Source organism: Ruditapes philippinarum, unplaced genomic scaffold (genome assembly GCF_026571515.1).
Source record: "Ruditapes philippinarum isolate M1 unplaced genomic scaffold, ASM2657151v2 ctg2162_1_1_1_1, whole genome shotgun sequence".
Taxonomy (NCBI): domain Eukaryota; kingdom Metazoa; phylum Mollusca; class Bivalvia; order Venerida; family Veneridae; genus Ruditapes; species Ruditapes philippinarum.
In genome coordinates this window covers 221,662-241,601 of record NW_026859350.1, presented here as the reverse complement: position 1 = coordinate 241,601, position 19,940 = coordinate 221,662, and the positions used below count along the sequence as shown (strand labels likewise).

The window sequence follows — 19,940 nt, the reverse complement described above, 5'->3', positions numbered from 1 at the left end:
TTCATCTGAGTATCGAACATGGAACTGCTTGCATAAACAAGCATTTTACCTCTGCGCCTCTCCGTGTGTATATAGATATTAAAATGGGCAGTGGAATTAAGAGTTCAAGTCCTGTTTATGTGAACGGTACATCTATAATCTTGAATCTTGAAATCTTGAATCTAGATCTACTTTATTTAATAAATGTGATGGTGAATTTGAGTGATTAGGGATTTTTAAATTTTAGTTAAAAATAATTATTAATTGCCTATTGCGGAGGAGTTTGAGTTGGCATGAGCGTTTCTGATTAATCCAAGACAGTCCAAGGCAAACGTTATAAAAACGACTCTATTTTTAACGATTGATGGTCAATTTTCGACGTTGATCAAAATTTAATATATTACTCCGGCTAAAAGTCCCAAGCACTACGAATTCGAAATCCCCCGGTTTTTTTTTTACCAAATGGGATAGGTCACATCATTGATCAGACCTTGATATCATCTAGTTTCAGTTTTTATTAAACCAAGGCATAATATTTGCAACTGGTTAAATTACAGTAACGGGATTTTTCCCCATTTTTTAATAAACCTTTAAATAATATTAAAATGAAGAATCTGGAATTGAAATTTCAATAGATCTACTATATATATACCAAGGTCAGCCATGCCGTTTTCGTCCAAGTTTACGTCACAGCCTATAAATAGATTCTTAAAATAAACTGTCAAATAAGTTGGGGAATTCACCTTTTATAGACATGGAATTAGAAATGTTTCCTTGTTTAAATTAATAAAATAAATTTATTGTATTGAATGTTATGAACATTTTGATGAAATGCAAAGGCGGATTTCCATAAATGTGAAACAGAGGTTGCTTTGCAGGTACATACTCCGTGTGATATATAAATAGACACAAGGAAGGAAATACCAAGTCTTTTTTTAGAATACCGGGTTTCTGGATGTACATAATTCGTTTACTTGGATTAAGCGGAGAAGAAAATAGGTTTATAGTTGGAAGATTCAAATAAATTGCTTGTTAATGACAGTTTATTTGGTTCATTTACAGGTACCGTCAGAGAAATGAAATAAAAGAATGAGAAATTACAGCACAGTAATGTCATAGTAGTCGGATACCTGAAGTCAAGTACGTAAATCTGTTTTCACCTGTTCTCCGAAATCGAAAGTTCCTCACTTGAAGTAAGTATATAGAAACTAACAGTTAAGTCATATATATTACAAGTTTATATGATACATGACTTTGATTATATATTAACATGAAAAAAAAGTTGATTTAGTCAGAATAATTAGATGTGCCAAAGCTATAGATTCTACTCTGGGTTCTATAACTATTTCTGTGGGAGGGAGATACATGTATACATGTATTACTCACAGACAAAAAAGCATTATATGTCAAGGTGTAGTAAAGTAAGTACAACTAAAGCTGATTAATCCATTATTTAAGTACAATTCAACACATTTTTTGTCTTGAAAAAAATCAAAATAATTAAAATTGTTCATAATATTCACCATGGACCACTAGGGCCTACACACTTTTCCAGCCTTAGAATCCATTCTGAAAAAGTATTTTTGAACAGTACTTCAGGTATACTGTTTATAAATTTGTAATAAAGTGCTTCCAATGGCACTTTGGGTTTCATATCGGCAACCATGAAGGCAAGATTTGACGTGGATGTAACCACAGACGCATAGGGGTCAGATCCTGCCCCCTAATGTGATAGCCTCTTTAAACACTCTATCAAAAATATAGTCTCTTTAAACACTCTATCAAAAATATTTTAATACTTAACACAATTGGAAACATCTGTAACAACGATAAGACTGTTTTTCAAACAAGTTTTACATATATGAAAAAAATACTGTATACCATCAAGTCATAATAAAGTACTTCTTCAAAACTTGACCATTTTCACAACACCTGACATTTTTGAAAATTATTTCTTTTGGTTCCATAGGAATTATTAAGGATTTTTATCATGGAGATACAAACCCCATGCTGGCTTATGGATGGACTAGTACCTTGGACTAGGATTTTACCTTCTGACTGTCTCAGCATGACAGGGATTTTACCTTATGATTGTCTCAGCAGGGCGGGGATTTTACCGCCTGGCTGATTCAGCAGGGAAGGGTTTTTACCTTCTGACTGTCTCAGCAGGGCGGGATTTTTCCCCTCTGACCGTCTCAGCAAGGCAGAGCTTTTACATTCTGACTGTCTCAGCAGGGCGGAGTTAATACCTTCTGACTGTCTCAGCAGGGCAGGGCTTTTACTGTCTGTCTTAACAGGGCAGGGCTGTTATTTCTTACTGTCTCTGCAGGGTGGGATTTTCCTTCTGATGGTCTCAGCAGGGTGGGAATTTTATTTCTGACTGTCTCTGTTGGGCATAACTTAAATTTCCCTGTTAACATAGTTTATATCTATTGATTTTATTCTTTTTACAGAAATGTCAGGAGGAGTTGAGGAACTAAACAAAGCTTTAGAAGATATTGTGAAGTTTGAGTATGATGTGTTTTTGATATTTGCTACAGACGATGATGCCTTAGCAAGAAAAGTGTGTGAAGGACTTGAACAAAATAATAAACGCTGTATTGCTCAGTTCAAACAGGATGCATTTCAAATCGGACATAATGTTTTTGATAATGTCGTTCGAAATGTTTCCAGGTCAAATACAACATTGCTTCTTCTAACTGAGAAATCACTTCAAAGCCACTGGGTGAAATTAGAGACTATTTTAGCTCTTGAAGAATCTACACGATCAAATATGCTACGGCTACGGTTGCTATTACACAATGTCAATGAAAGGGATATTAATTTTTTGAAGCGAGGTGTTTTGGCTTCGGTTCCTGTTATGAAAGTAGATTTCAACAGAAATGAATGGAGCAAAGAACTAGCTGAAGAAATTGGCAGTATGTATTATTCTTTAGTTTGAAGAAATTTAAAGCTACATTAAATAAATATGTAAAAATATTTTTGCCCATGGCCTTAAAACCAAGCATTCTACAGTTTCATTAACCTTTTTAACAGTATTGTAGTAAATCTCTTCAAATATTGTTCATAAATAAGGATTTTAAATGGAAAACCCTACGGTAACACTAAAGTTCGTATACGAATTTTAACATGCAAATGAAGACTATAATCAGCCCGTGTATGCGCTATGTCACGGTGTTATAGTTGCTATCCGGAACACAGCAAATATATGATTTTCTTGTGCAAATACGTTTTAACCATTTAAATATCACGGTGCACTAGGTTCAGAAAAAATAATCATCTCATAAAAAGATAAAATTTGTATGAAAATATCTGTTACATTATGCGGAAATATACCGTTAAATTAGTACTTATAATCATGTTTGTTGATTGGATGATCTGAAGGCAGAGTTTCTCATGCAAACAGAAATTGTACTTCCGAATTCGCCACAATGAGGTTACACATTTGTATGCTCATTAAACTCATTTTGGTTGTCTAGACACCAAAATAAGATCTGGAGTCATTATGAAACCCAATTTATTAATGAAATGTCTCTATTTCTTTTTTTATGAAATTTATTAAATGTAACTTTAAAATTTAGGTTGAACTAACATTGAAAATTACATTTTATTTTTGTAGCATAAAACCATTGATCTTTAATGGCTTTGTGATTGCATTCAGTTTCTTACATTAGATTAGTCATTTGCTGAATACTGCAGAGATTTGTTATTCATGTAAGGAATGTATGCGGAATTCTGCAATGTAATGGACAGGTGATTTAAGTTTGATGTTTCTCCTGGCTTTAATTAGCATAAACAGTACTTTTGACTTTTGAAGAAATCAGTATCTGCCAGTAAAACAGTTTAGACTGTAGCCATTAATCACTGTGACTTAAAATTTAACAAAATGGATTAGAAAATATGATTTATCACTATTTGATTACAGGAGAGATTCCCCTGCCTGATGTACTACCTGTTGGGAGTATGGCACATGGCCTTGTGTTCTCTCATTATACAGGCTTCCTGAGTTTTGTACTACCTGGTAAGTGACGTAAATTCTCATTGTCCAGTTAAAATAATTGTTAACATTTGTATTTCTGTTCTTTATTTCATATTGAATTATAACAGTTAATTCCTAAGTCAGAAAATTAACTTAATTATAATAAGATATTGTGGTTATGTTTAAATTGCCTACAACTGCATTGTCCATTTTATGTCACAATGTGCGTTAAGTATATATTTTATCATAGTTTGGGGACCTTTCTGTTGAAAATGTGTCAGAGTTAAATTATATACATATACATGCACAGTGCGTTAACTGGAGTGCAGGTATTAGTTACCCGCACTCCAAAGTATGCCCATTGATTGGCTCATTTTTTTGGGGGGTTTACTTATTGTGACGACAGAGAAAGGGTAAGCGATAGAAATTTCATATTCAGATGCTCGTTCATTGGTTACTTTAACATTATTTGTATTCTGTGACAACTGGGAACGTGTTTTTATTTTTAACTATGGTACAAAAGAGAAAGAAGATCAAAATACTCGGCAATCTGATTTATATTCAGGGGGTACGCCCCCTCGTACAAATCAGATAGCCTCATATTTCGATGCTCTGTCTATTACTTGTATGATAGTTTAACTTTACTACTATAAACTGTCAGAGTTAACCAATACATGTACAGGGCGTTAACTGGAATGCAGGTATTAGTTACCTGCACTCACTATCTGTCTAGAGCATGCTCGTTGATTGGCTAATTTTTTCTTGGGTTTACTTATTGGGTTGACCGGGAAAGAGATAATAATAGTAAAGTCATAATTATTCAGATGCTGGTACATGGATTATTTTTTCTGGGGTTTAGTATTATGACGACAGGGAACGTGTTTTTATGCCCCCCGCATACCAATCACTGATAGCCTTTTGTTTCGATGCTCTTGTTTCCAGAGTTCTTTTCCAGGATTTTGGGAACATGACCTATACACATGTAATTGGGAACTAAATGAATCAGCAATGTTTTATTAAAAATTGGGAATAAATCTCATGAATTAACTTTTGCAACGATTAAAGGAATGCAAAGAATCAATGACTAGGATAGCATCTTCAACATTTAAGTACCATAACAGTGAAGAGGCCCTTATTTTCAAAGATTTTAAAATTTGTTTTTCAATATTTTTTCCTGTGGCTTGGGAAAATAATATACTTTTTTCAATTGGGAATATGACAGGAAATCGGCTATGAAATAAGCCCAAAAAAATGCCTGGTTTTGATGCCCTTTCTATTACTTTATATTGCTGGGGAAGCTGTCATTAAACTGTCCTTGCTATTAAAGGAAAAAAGCCCTGGAAATCGTATTCATTACCCAGCTATTTGTAGTCTGTTGATTTTAATGTTTGGCATAATTATGTTCTTATATTAATCAAGTAGACTTATATTTGTTTTACTCCAGTGTTAAAGGAAAAACTCAAGCAGACAGAAATATACAAAAGATGTCCGGACAAAGTTTCCATGAAGTACAACATGCTACTTCCTGGCTCCTGTAACATTTACGCTGACCTGTCATCACGTGATGAAGACAATGGTATAGAAATAAAATTCGAAGAGACACTTGAATTTACTGCACATCATGCTGGGAAACTGAGGAATTTCTCGTTAACAATTTACAAAATAACGAGAGAAGGCCAGGTTGGTGATATTTTTTAATAAAATCCAGCAAAAATATAACACTTACAGCCTCCCTTGTCTCATCTCAGATATTTTTACAACCACGTCACTGCTCTTGAATTTATTCCGAATATAAAACAGGGTCTTTCAAAAAATGAGTTGTTTTACAATAGTTTATGCCAAAGAAATGCTCAGCTTGCTCTTTAATGAGAAGTTTTTATGCCCTCCCAAAAGGGCAGCATATTAAAAGCACACCATCTGTCTGTTCGTCTGTGTGTCCCACTTACACGACATTCGTGCCCGGACTGTAACTTTGTCATGCATTGAAGGATTTGAAAAAAAAAAACTTGTCACAAAGGTCTACCACATCCTGATGATGTATGGTATGTAACAGTGTTTAGACACATTCATGTCCGAACTGTAACTTTGTCATGCATAGAGGATTTTAAAACTTAGTATAAATATCTATCACATCAAGATGACATGTCACGTCCAAGACTCATGTCCCTACCTCCAAGGTCAAGGTGGGAAGTTTGCTATGAATAGCACTTCATTTCACAAGAACAATATTAAGCAATTAGTTACATTTAGTCTCTTCTTTTCATAATACCTTTCTGCAATACTTAAACCTAAACCTTTTTGGGGCAAAATGTCCCTTTGTACGTGTCAGCTGTTGTTTATGGTTAAATTTGATACATGTTTTAAAAAAAATGGAAAATGAAAGTAATGTTGTGGGAACAAAAATTTGTGTTAAGAAAAAGATTTTCCTTTTCAGGAATATTACTTCTTTGCTGATTTCCCAAATGTGCTGAATTCAATGTTCAAAATGGAGGCGGAGCAACTAGCAGAGGTTGACATACGATTTCAGATAGCGAGGTTTTACTACACCATGAATGAGATGATTAACCATGCAGAAAATAAAGTGTGTCACAATACTGTTCAACTTGTCCTGTTTAATGGTAAATTTGTTATTATTATCCTGTTTCAATTTTATTATGCTTCCCAAAGGGTGTGCATATAAACGCCGCTTTGTCCGTCCATCCACTTTTCTTGTCTGGGACATAACTCTTAAACTATTAGAGATATCAACGTGAAACTTTGTAGGTAGATAGATCTCATTGGGAAGAAGTGAAATGCACAGAAACTGTAACTCTGCCTCACCTAATTTTAGAGTTATTGCCCTTTGTTTATTTTTACACTTTGAACTTTGTTTAGGAAATTACTGTTAAACTACAAGAGGTATCAACAAGAAACTTAGTCGGTAGGTAGATCTCATTAAGAAAGAAGCCTTAGTTTTGAATTATCGCATTTTGAACTTTGTCCTGGACATAACTCTGAAACTTCAAAAGGTATACTTTTCTGTGTCCAAAACCTGTTAGGTGAGCATCACCCGGTTCAACCGGCTCTTGTTTTGTTTAATACATATAATAGTTTTTTTATCCTGTTAAATGATAGAAACAAAAAAAAGATTATATAAATTATTTGAACAGAAATTGTGTAAACAATAAAGATATTGTATATTTGAACAGAAATTCAGAGAAAAAATAAAGATATTGTATATTTGAACAGAAATTATGAAAACAATGAAGATATTGTGTATTTGAACAGAAATTGTGAAAACAATAAATGTATATTTGAACAGAAAATTATGAAAACAATAAATATATTGTATATTTGAACAGAAATTGTTGAAACAATGCAGGATGCTTTATGGCATGTGGTGTCTACTGGTGTACAAGACCAGGCAAATCAGACACTTAATGAAGTAAGTAACTGTCAGCTTCCTAAATATAAAATTATAAATTATTCAAAATATCTATGGATGATGCAACCCAACAAATACTTATGACTTATAATACCCCCCAAAAATGAAGTTTAGGGGAGTTATAATACAAGAGTCAGCTTGTCAGTTGGTCTGTTGGTTCATCGGTTGTTCCACTTCATGGTTAACATATGATACCTAGAGTTTGGAGTGAGTTATTGTAATCAAACTTGATATATAGCAAACTTATGTGGAAACCCCGGTTGGTATTAGTTTTGGACAACTAGGGTCAGGGTCAATGGCATTGTTACTGAAAGTTGAAAAATGTTTTGTGGACAATTAGAAGGAATCAAACTTGACATGAAGACTGAAGTTGTTATTGCATTTGGACTTTCTGGGGTCAAGGTCACCATTACTTAAGATAGAAAAATGGTTTCAAGTCAAAAGCTAGAGTTAAGAATAAGATATTAAAATTAAGCTTTTATGAAGACACCGGTTGGGATTGCTTTTTGACCCCTTGGGTCAAGGTCAAGGTCACTGGGCCTAGAATAGCAAAATGGTTTCTGGACAATAACAAGAGTTAGAAATGAGATATTGTTATCAAACTTGGTATATACATTGAAGCAAGTTTATATTAAAACCCTTGTTGGGATTGTTGAGACCATTGGTCAAGGTCACTGTATTTTAAATAGAAAAATGATGTCCAGATGAAAACCAGAGTTAACAATGAGATATTGTAATCAAACATGGTATTTAACAAGGTAATGTGGACACCTTACCTAGAGTAAGGAGTAAGATATTTTAATACAACTTGGCATTTAGCATTCAGATGAAGATACCTAGCTTGGGTTTGTTGTTGGATTCCATAAGTCCAAGGTCAAGGTCATGATACTAAAAAGGTTGGGTTCAAATTTTGCTTAGACATGTCAGACCACTATTTTTTAAACATCAAGGTTGCTGGTGGTGGATATGAATCGCCTTTATTGATAATAAATATTTGCTTTATTCCTGGATATGAAGCACAAAAAGGTTTCCATATGCACAAACAGAAATGTTAAAATGTTTCTAGCCTAAATAACACTGCATGCCATGTTAACATTCGTCTGTCTTAATAACCATTGTTTATAAATATCCTTAGTTAAAAAGAGATATGACTCTGAAAATATTGCTGTCAAAAAATGCCCCTTAAAGATTTTTTGTCAGGTTATATGGCCATATTACCAGGCTGGCTAGGTCATAGAACATGTCAGGAATATTTATATAACAACTTTATGGTAAAATAAAGAAAAAAAGTGAGATTTATTCATAAATTTACAACAGCAGTGTAAATAAAACTATATAAACCATGATCCAATGAAAAACGACTTTACAAACATACAGTTTTATAAGGTTAGTTATATGTTGTTGTTTTTTTTCAGACGGTAGCATCAAACCTACAGCAGCCTATACAGAGGTTGAATGATCAGCAATCAGACAGTGATAAGGAAGGAAACGATGTTACAATTACTTGCTATGAAGATTGTTCTAAAGATAAAAATGTAGCTGAGGAAATTGGACATTTTCTTGAACAAAAAGGGAAAAAGGTTCAAATGTATAGTCAGAAAGCTCTATCTGTACCAAAGGCAAAGTGGTACATATTTGTGTTGTCTAAAGAAGCTCTTCGTGAATCAGATACGCTACAATTTCTATGTACAGAGGCATTAGCAGAAAGTCTGGGAAACAATGAATTACGGGTACTGGTTGTGATTAGGGATGTTGATCCCAGACATATTCCTAGGTTTATTAAAAGTGTAAACATGCTCAAAACATCGGAGCCAAACTATTGTGACAAAATTCTAAAATCTATGACAGGTATGTGAATAATTATGGTATCATCTTGAGTTTACATATGAAGCACAAACATAACTGAATTAAAATCAAACATTTTGTCATTATGGCACAGCCAGGAATCAAGCATGTGTCTTTTAGAGGCAGAATGCTTACTACCTCATTGCTATGACCTCTAAGCATATCCGTTTACCTTTGAGCTATTTTTCGGACAAAACATATGAGCTATTGCTATGGTCATGATGTCCATTCCCGCTGCTGTCCATAAACTTTAACACTGGCCATTATCTTTTATTTTCCTTATGGATTTTTCTTCATACTTGAACACATCAGTTCTTTTAACAAGACCTTAAGGAAGACCAGACTGAACTTGACCTTGACTCATATATGACCTTGACCTTAAAGGTCAAATTTTTGCTATTGTTGGCTTTAACTTTGTTACCTTTAAATGGATTGTCTTCATACTTTAAACACAACAATCTTTTGGACTTAAACACAACAATCTTTTGGACAAAACCTTTAATTTGATCAAACTGATTATGACTTTCATACAACAATGTCCTTGACCTTGAAGGTCAAATTATTGTGATATTTACAGTTTTGTTATATGTAAATTATGAATATATTCTGTTTTTATACTTGTGCACAAAAATCTTTGGGAAAAGACAATAAAGAAGATTTAATTTAACTTGTCTTTGACTCTAATTTGACCTTTGCACTTAAGGTCAAATTAGTGAATTTTGTTGCTATTGGCCATAAATTTGTTGTATATTTACGAATTTGATTTATACTGTTACTTGGACAAAAGAACACTTATGGTTAAATATTTCAAATATGACTTTAGCCTTAATTAGTAGCATTGAAAATTTTTTAAATTGTCATAATATTGTAATTCATTTACATATTTGATTCATACATATATTTGGACAAAAGAACCCATATAACAAAACCAACATGTTGAATTATTCTGATATGACCTTGACATTCAAGGTCAAATTATTGAATTTTGCTTAAATTATTATAACTTTGTTATTTACATGACAGATTTAACAGATTTGATTCATATGTGGACAAAAGGACATGTTGAATTATACTTATATGACCTTCACCTTTAATTTACCTTGACTGTGAAGGTCAAATTATTGAAATTTGCTTAAATTTCCAAATTTCTTTATTATTTATGGATTTGATTCATTCATTGACAAAAGAACACATATGACAAAAAAAACATGATGATGAATCAAATTTGATTTTGACCTTTAATGGACTTTGACCTTTTAAGATCAAATATGAAATTTGAATTTGATTTGTTACAAAAAAAATATGTTTTTTGTAGGAGTACTCTTTACTGTAATATTCTTCCACTGATGTCTTGATATGAAATTTGAATTTGATTTATTACAAAAAAAATATGTTTTTTTGTAGGAGTACTCGTTACTGTAATATTCTTCCACTGATGTGCTTGATTTTAGAAATATGAAAAGTCAAGCATGGCCTCAACTAGTTGTTTGCTCTTGTAAAAGGTTTCTTGCAGTTCAGTTCTGTATAATAATATTAAAAAAAGAAATTTAAAAAATCCATACAGAAAATTGTAGAAAATACAAAATTGACCTGACAGATATACATGCACACAGTTAATTTCCTCTGCACAATTACAGGCATTTATAGACTCAACATTTTGGTTGTTACCCAAAAAAAGGTTAAATTTATTGGAAAGTTCTGAAAAAAATTGATACATGTTTAATTGGTGTCTTGTTTAATATGACAGGTGACGTGTTAAGACTGGAGCATAGTTTACCTGCGGGGGATGTGGCTACAGGTCTAAGCTGGGCTTATGTAATAAACTATCTGGTGATGACACTCTTGGGGAAATCTTCAGAGGAAACAGGAAAGTTAAGTAAGTGCATTGCATTTTGCTTGTATAGGATAGATTTTTTATGAAAAAAAAAGTCTATTGTGATATAAAAACCCATCAATATTTTTAGCATTGTCTGAATTATGCATATTTCTTTGTTATAAATATACAGCATTTTTTGTTTGACAGATTTGAAGCAAAGAATACAGAAGTTTTTAAAAGACAAAAACATCAAATGTGGTTGTATTTACAAGATGTTTATAGTGTTACCAATGTCCTGTACAACAGCACCAAAGCTTGCTGACAAAGCAAATGAAAGGTAAAATTGTTATATCTGATAGTGAAGACTTTGAGAGCCGAATACAAACAAGTTCCAGATCAAGAGACTCTTTTAGTGTTTGGAATAACTTTTGTCCAATAGGATTGCAGTATTTCAGATGAATCATGATACATTTTGGTAAATCGGCTAACTATTTATCATTCTAGTAAATCGACTGTAAATTATAAAAATAATATTTTCAAACACTAAATTGGCTTGTGTTCATTAGTATTTTTGAGTATTTGTCACGGACACTCCTATAGTGTAACACTAGCATTTAGGGCACTTTTGCGATATTTTTGTATAACTCAAATGATGTCATAGCAAAGTATTTGCACTGCTGTACAATACCATTTATAGAGTCACAAAATATGCCTTGGGTATGTGACAAAACTAAATATTGTTCTGTTACTCAATGCCATTCAATACCATGCATCAGAAAATTTTATGTCATAATAGATCTCACTTGTTTACAATTTATGATTTTTTTACTGTCAGGTCACAATATTTGTGCAGGTTATATAAACAGTAGATATGGCAATTTGTTTTTCAGGTATATAATTCATAATGTACAGAAGGTAATGTGACTTCTGTAGGACTTGAAATAGGTCTTCAACCCTAAACATGGTTTATGAGTTGTAGGGATTTGACGTGCTTTGAATTTGGTACAGTCCCTTTAAAGTTTAAGGGATTTTAATATCAAAATACAGAGATATGGCTACCAACAAGTTCAACAACATAGGCTGTGGTTAGTCCAACTAAGTGTACTGTGCAAAGAGCTATGTTCGTGTCTGGGCAATATCTCACCTCTAAAAGCGAGATTCTGCCCTAGAGAAAAAATATCTCAGAATCTAGCTTTGGCATGTCAATATATTTTGACTAAGACCGAGGTAACACTGCACTATCAGAGGTATATCACTGTAGGCAAAGCATTACACTCATTGACTGAACTTCTTTACTCTTCCCTACGTTTATTTCTGTTTCAAGAATTTCTTACTTTACTTTTAGCGGAGATGGAACTAAAATTGTGACACACCTGGGACTTACTGAACCTGTAGTTAGTGATACAGGTGGTCAGAAAGGCAGAAAGAGTTTCCTGCATATGTACAAACATGAGGACACAGAGTCTAAAAGGGTAAGTCTACTTGCTTGCTTTACAAGGAAATTTATATTTTTACAATGTAATGACTAAATCTAATTATGTTAAATATATTAGAGGATATCTTTTTTATCTCCCCACCATGATGCAGGAGAGGATTCTAGGAATGCTCTCTCTCTGTCTGTCTGTCTGTCTGTCTGTCTTTATGTAACACGTTCATGTCCATATCTTCCACATTCTGTGATGGATTTTCACGAAACTTGGCTCAAATGTTTTGCCCATTGAGATGATGTGCAGAAGGCATGAGTCAGCCATTTTGGCTCAAGGTCAGGGTCACAAAAGTAAAAAGGCCTGCATTTTGTTCAAATGTTCAGTTCATTCCAACTTGACATACTTTAAACTAGTTCACTGATAGGGATTGATGCAAATTATCAGTTTGACTTACTTTTTTTTCATTTGAATTTCCTGAATTTATAACTTTCATATTTGTGCATTTAATTTTCATTGAAATCCATGTGAAATAACGTAAGTCAGCCCGAGGTCGTTACTTCTCTAAAAAAAATATTGAGACTCATGGCAAAACCAAGAGACATGACACTGAGTTATGTATGCATGTACATGGAAAGCTTTGAAATTCTTCTTTTACAAAATTGTTTTTCTAAGTTTGAAATTATTTTACAAAAATAGTCCTTATGTGACTATTTACTTATATTGTTCAAGACCCTCTTTTGTAGATTCACAAAACATTTTTATTGATATTTTGTTTAATCTAGTGATATCATAAAACGATTCAAAAAGCAACACAGTTTATAAAAAAAAACATGTTTTGCTTTTATTCTGTTGCAGAATGTTTGCTTTATAGCAGAATACTGTACGCCTGCCAATTGTATGCGAGAGATGGTAGAGAACTATAAGTTTGCTGGATTAAGTGAGGAGGAGATGAGGAAACAATGTGATGACTTTGCTGAGTTACTTCCAGATATTATTGGGAGAGAGATGGTAAAGAGGAAGCTAGGAGATATCAGTAAGCTGGTTCAACTGATATATTATGATGGTACGTAGCTGTTGTAGTTTATACTAATTTATTTTAGTTTGATTGTTTTGGAGGCTATAAGTTTACTGAAACACACTCGAATCTGTCAGTAGAACCAACCAGTACTAAGTAATGAGTGTAAAGTTTCTTGCTATAGGAAACAATGGCTTCATCACTGGGGTTTGAACCGCATGACCAGCAATCCTTGGATTACTAAACTGACCAGTTAACAACTACACCATGCTGCTACTCTAGCTGTAATGATAATGCAGAGCCTCCTCAATCCATAGCACTGGCCCCTAACTGAAGTGGGTTCGAATCTTGTTTAAGACTTTTGATCCTTTCATGGTAGGGATCTCTCCAGCTAGCATATGAGAGGTCAGTGAAAGGTCAGTGGTTCAGCTTTTATCAAATAAGTGAAAGGAGTCTGGTATTTTGTTTGGTTTAAATATTTCCCCTCAGAGAATGTTTATGGAAAGTAATATTATACATGTAAATGATTGCACCAAAAATATTGAATCATACCAGAAACTCGCGTAAATATATCTTGTAATGGATTAATTACTCATAAAGAATTGCAATCATTCTGGTCACTAAGCATTTATTTGTTTGCTTGTCAACCTTAAGGACATTTAATAATAGATGTCTTATTACTATTGTTTCTCTCTTTTTCATCTATGTAATGTTTATAGGCATTGCATATAGTGTGTTGGTGTGGTGAATACTAGGGTGATTAAAAATGAACAATAACTTTTCACTTACGTAAGAGATAAGGTTTTTGAAGTATTTGCGTTAATACTTTTAATTAAGGAAGTGGTTTGTTACAGTAGAGGTGGGGGCGTCTTTGCATAAGATAATACTGAGAACAAATAAGCGTTCCAAGTATTGGATTAGTTTTCAGTTTCATAAGCACTCATATATTTTTTTTATTATCCCCCTAATTTTTTTGGGCGTGGGAAAAAAAAATATAATTATATTTAAAATATTGCATGTCTGTTTATGAAAGTTTATAAAAATTTATATATTATACATGACTGCTGTTAATTTAAAAAAAAGGAAGTTTGCAGTATTATAAATTTGTTATAAATATTCCTGATAGGTTATATAACCATATATAAATGGTTGTTTGCAATATAACCCTCACCTAGGGGCTTGGGTTATATTTCCAAACAGCCATTTATTTAGGGCCATATATATAACCTGTCAAAAATCTTTATAACTAATAATATATTCAGTAACTAAACATATGATTTCATATGGTACAGGAATATAAACATATATTTCAGTTTCTGCCTATGCACACTGATATTTTAGTCATGCGTAATAAGGACAATAATTCATCCCATTAGTGGAAACAAAAAAAAAACAATTAGTGTTTATTTTTTTAATTTTCTTTACATTGTCTAAAGTAATTTGCTCCTTTTGTGAATGGATACATTATAGTGATGTAAATGATAAAGCAGTAGTGGTGTTTTAATATCCTCTAATCATCGGTAAAAAAATAGTGGTTAAAATTAATTCTCAATTATTTTATTTCCATTTTAAAGTAACTTGAACATTGAAAAAATACATGAAGAACTTACTACCATACTAATGAGATCTTAGAAAATTGTTTAATAAACTAGATTTAAATCACTTCCACAAATTGATGCAAAATTTGTCTTTATAAGGTATCTTTTTTCAAATACCATGTTGATAAAATATCTTTTAACATCACTTGTTTTGACAAACATTTTAAAAAAATCACAAATTGTTTTATATGTTTGAGACATTATTAAGAGACTCCCTTGTCATATGTGACCTTGCAGTTGCACTCTGTACTCGAACTAGTCTGCCTCTGGTATTGAGTATGTGTATATATGTGTATCATCAATAATAAAGAGTTTATGACTGGTTATCAGGCTGTGGTTATATTGCCTTGGTTATATGGCCATGTGGATAAACACATTGGTTTAACTGATGTCAAAGGTTAAACACATTGGTTTTAATTATGTCAAAGGTTAAACACATTAGTTTTACTGAAGTCAAAGGTTAAACACATTGGTGTTACTGAAGTCAAAGGTTAAACACATTGGTTTTACTGATGTCAGTGGTTAAACACATTGGTTTTACTGATGTCAATGGTTAAACACATTGGTTTTAATTATGTCAAAGGTTAAACACATTGGTTTTACTGATGTCAATGGTTAAACACATTGGTGTTACTGAAGTCAAAGGTTAAACACATTGGTTTTACTGATGTCAGTGGTTAAACACATTGGTTTTACTGATGTCAATGGTTAAACACATTGGTTTTAATTATGTCAAAGGTTAAACACATTGGTTTTACTGATGTCAATGGTTAAACACATTGGTTTTAATTATGTCAATGGTTAAACACATTGGTTTTACTGATGTCAATGGTTAAACACATTGGTTTTAATTATGTCAGTGGTTAAACACATTGGTGTTACTGATGTCAAAGGTTAAACACATTTGTTTAAATTTTGATAAAGGTTAAACACATTGGTTTTACAGATGTCAATGGTTAAACACATTGGTTTTAATTATGTCAAAGGTTAAACACATTGGTTTTACTGATGTCAGTGGTTAAACACATTGGTTTTACTGATATCAAAGATTAAACAAATTTGTTTTACTGATGTCAATGGTATCACACATTGGTTTTAATTATGTCAAAGCTTAAACACATTGGTTTTACTTATGTCAAAGCTTAAACACATTGGTTTCCAGGAGGAAAAGCCTCAGACATATCTTTCTTTTGAAAGACTTTATACAGGTGGCATAGATGTTTAGTTAAATTTTGTCATTAATTAATTTTGACATAAATTATATTCTATTTATAGACAAATCAGAGACCCTCTTGTCAGCCATTGGGAGACATATTGATGAAGCCGGATCGGAGATGATATTTGCTGAGGAGATGCCACCACGTACTGGAGAACAAAATTATCACCTGCCTTGATGATTACAGTTCATGTTGCTGTCTGTTAGAGGATTTCACAAGATACACAAAACTTTATTTTTAAAGTTAATATACATATAACAATTTTTTAAGATGGAACGGTCAGCTTCGAGCTGTTTACTTACTATATTATAGGATAAACTTTACATAACAAATAGCTGTGATAGAGAGTCAATAGCATTTATTTCTGTTATAACATATAATAATACATAAAATATTGTTTAAACATTAAAGTCATTAAAGATATATTAAGAAAAAATGAAAAATGATTTTAAAGTTTATCAAAACATATATATAATTAAGTTAAAGGAAAAGTACATTTAGGCGAAAAGTACATTAGACAAAAAGTACATTAAGACTAAAAGTACATTTACACGAAAAGAACATTTAGTCGAAAAGAACAGTAAAGATACACTACCATAATCACAAAAATGATTAAATGTGAAATTAACATAGCAGCATACATGTATGGATGCAAACTGAAACAAAAAATTGAAAATGAAAAAGTTTATCACATAAAAAGCATCTGAAAAGATAAGCTTATATTAGAATTAAAATATTAAAAGCACAAAAACATTCTTTTTTCTAGGCACAGTTTTTCACAGACTTATCACAGACTTTTCACAGTTTGTCAAACTTTTGTCACAGTCTGTTACATACTGATGCTATGGTACCTGGTATGTCAAGTTTTATTGGATAAATGTCTTGCATAATTTCTGACAAAAACATCAAAACAAGTAATGATGGACTTCATTGATATTTTTGGAAAAAATTTGCATTGACATTTAATCATTAACATCTTAGTTGTTTCAACATAATTATGAATTTGCTAAATGTAGTCCTTAAATTCAATTTTGCATTTACTTTTAAGTGACTTTTTTAATGATACCTATTAAAATAATAGCATTCAGAAATTAATCCATTTAGTCATTTTTGTAAATCATCTTTTGTAAAATGTAATTATAAGTACACAACATTGTAAAGGTACTTTTTCTGCAGATTTCAATGCAGAAGTAAGAAACCAATGGTAGGGGCAAACAACTACAAGTCTAGTTTTGGTTTCCATGGTTACCATTTTAATTTCAGTGTTTACTTCAAAATAGACTAGTCGTAATATGAAATCAGATTTGTTGATTAATAATTGTAGGTTTGTCAGGGTTAAACTTGAAGTTGTTATGATGTCAGCATATAATGTTGTCTAAGATAGATTGTTCAAAATGTCCAATCTGACCTGGTTCTATATTGTTTACATCATAATTTTGTGGTAAAATAGGTTGTGCTAGAAACTGTCAAATTTTATGCATGTTGTTATGACATTTGAGGCATATTTACCTTATTTTTTCTCATACTTTGTGAGAAGTCTTGTCTGCTGTCTTGGTAAACATTGTCTTCATTTTCTTCCTGTTTTTATGCCCCCCCCCCCTCTGTATCCCAACTTACACAACATTTGTTTTCTGACTGTAATTTTGTCATACATTGAAGTATTTTAAAATAACTTCGCATAAATGTCTACCACATCAAGATGATGTGTCGCGTCAAAGACCAATTAGCAGTAATAAGCAATTAGTCACTTTCATTCTCTTTTCTTTTCATAATACCTTTTTGCAATAATTAAGATATCTTTTCAGGGGCATTGGTCACTTTTGTGTGACAGCTCTTGTTACTTTCACCTCTTCATTTGAACATATTCATATAGAAATACCTCTTTAATAACTTTTCCTCCTTTCATCATACGTAATGTTACATGATGTATCACTTTTGACAGCTCTAGCTTTATTGAGAAATTCTAAGTCAGAACTACATGTCAGTCTGAATATAAATACCTAAAAAAAAAACAATAAAAAAAAAAAAATCATCAACAAATAAAAAAAAGTAATACAAAAACCACCCAAAGCATCATGTTCTTTAAATAATTAGAAAGAAAACACATTTTTTTTTTAAATATTCTACATCTTATTTCATGGTATATCCACTATCCTATATATTTCACTCATTTTTTATGTATAAAATATGTATACATGTATTCATTCTTATATTATATGTTGTTGAGTTTTTATTGTTAAATGTTACTGAAATGTTGGTGATATTTAAAGTGACAATATGCTCATTTTTTTGCTGTCAAGGTGAGCTGAAAAAGTTATATATTTCAAATCGTCAATGACCAATCTATATTAAATGACAAATGGTTAGGGTAAAATATAAAGCTGCCAAAATATATAAAAAGACTGCCCAACTCTTTATAAACTGAGTATTTCCAACACATTCTGAAGGATATTTATAGACTTTTACATGGATCACTTGTGAACATGTTAGGTAGGATATAAAATTAAAAACACTTATGGTGAAATATGTTATTTTTACCATTTTACCTTTACACTCAACGTTTACACTATGATGGGCATAATGTCACTTTAAAAAAAAGTTGTTTTTCTTACAGTGTATGAGATATAGTCTGTGGACTTATAAATGGGCACTTTATGGTTGTACATTGCAATGTTTATTTTTAGCTTAATTCTGAAGCACATATTTCAACATGTTTGTTACTAATATATTTGTCATTGAACTATTTGATAAACTAGTTTAGGATACTAAAAACGAGTGAATTCATCGCAGCATAGCCAAGAGGTGAACATGTCAGACTTAGTTATCTAATCTTGATGTGTGGGTTCAAACCCCAGCAGGGGGGTATGCCACTTTTTCCTTAAGCAAGAAGCTTTACACTCATTGCTAAGTACTGGTTGGTTCCAGGAACAAATATGAATGTGTGCTTAGAAACTTTTTATGTAGCTCACTATTTGAATTAAATGAATTCTGTATGAACTAAAAACAGGTGAATTTAGGGACCATACAGGTAAAATACATTGTATAGCATATCATGGAAAACAGATTGCTTTCAGTGCATCAAAATTATTTGGACAGTTGTAATACATTTAAACACAGAATTTTCCATTAGTTGATCCATTACATAAGTAATACATTGTCTAATAAGGTTTCAGACAGAAACCAAATTATATGATTTTTTCAATACGGTTTTCATACAAAATTAACATTATCTATACAGAATGAAACTGTTTATACAAAAATGCATTAGTATTCTTTTTTTCCAAAAGCAATTAACAGATTTGTTAATTAAATTGAATGTTGTTTAATTGAATGTTATTGAATTTTGTCATGTATCTAATTTTCATAATGTGTGATCTAATTGTGTGATATATCTTCAAGGGACCAACTTTCCTTTTGAATGTTCATTTAGAATTGTCAATTATTATGTAAATTAACCTGTCACCACTATTTTAATGACTCCCTGCTTGATGACAGTCCATTATATACCCACATCTAGGCACTTTTCCAGTCTCTTTCTCCATTCTGTAGAATAGACTCACTGAGGTTTTTTAATGACGATGAAATATTTATTATTCTCCCTATTACCTATACTAATGTCAATCATTAGCTCTCTTTTTTC

The 19,940-nt window shown here is 32.0% G+C and overlaps 1 protein-coding gene across 2 annotated transcripts; it reads left to right on the top strand.

The window, feature by feature from the left end:
• Window positions 1-728: 728 nt before the first annotated feature.
• On the top strand, window positions 729-19,709 carry LOC132756181 (uncharacterized). Of its 2 annotated transcripts, none has more exons than XM_060747187.1 (12): window positions 729-1,119; window positions 2,433-2,897; window positions 3,905-4,000; window positions 5,403-5,638; window positions 6,393-6,576; window positions 7,300-7,382; window positions 8,798-9,230; window positions 10,975-11,103; window positions 11,251-11,380; window positions 12,389-12,515; window positions 13,326-13,533; window positions 16,359-19,709. In XM_060747187.1, exons 2-12 carry the CDS (start codon window positions 2,435-2,437, stop codon window positions 16,475-16,477), a joined length of 2,208 nt encoding a protein of 735 aa, XP_060603170.1. In that variant the 5' UTR covers window positions 729-1,119; window positions 2,433-2,434; the 3' UTR covers window positions 16,478-19,709. The 2 variants fall into 2 exon arrangements, with proteins under 2 accessions (XP_060603170.1, XP_060603168.1); XM_060747185.1 differs by having other exon boundaries at window positions 730-1,172.
• Window positions 19,710-19,940: the final 231 nt, after the last annotated feature.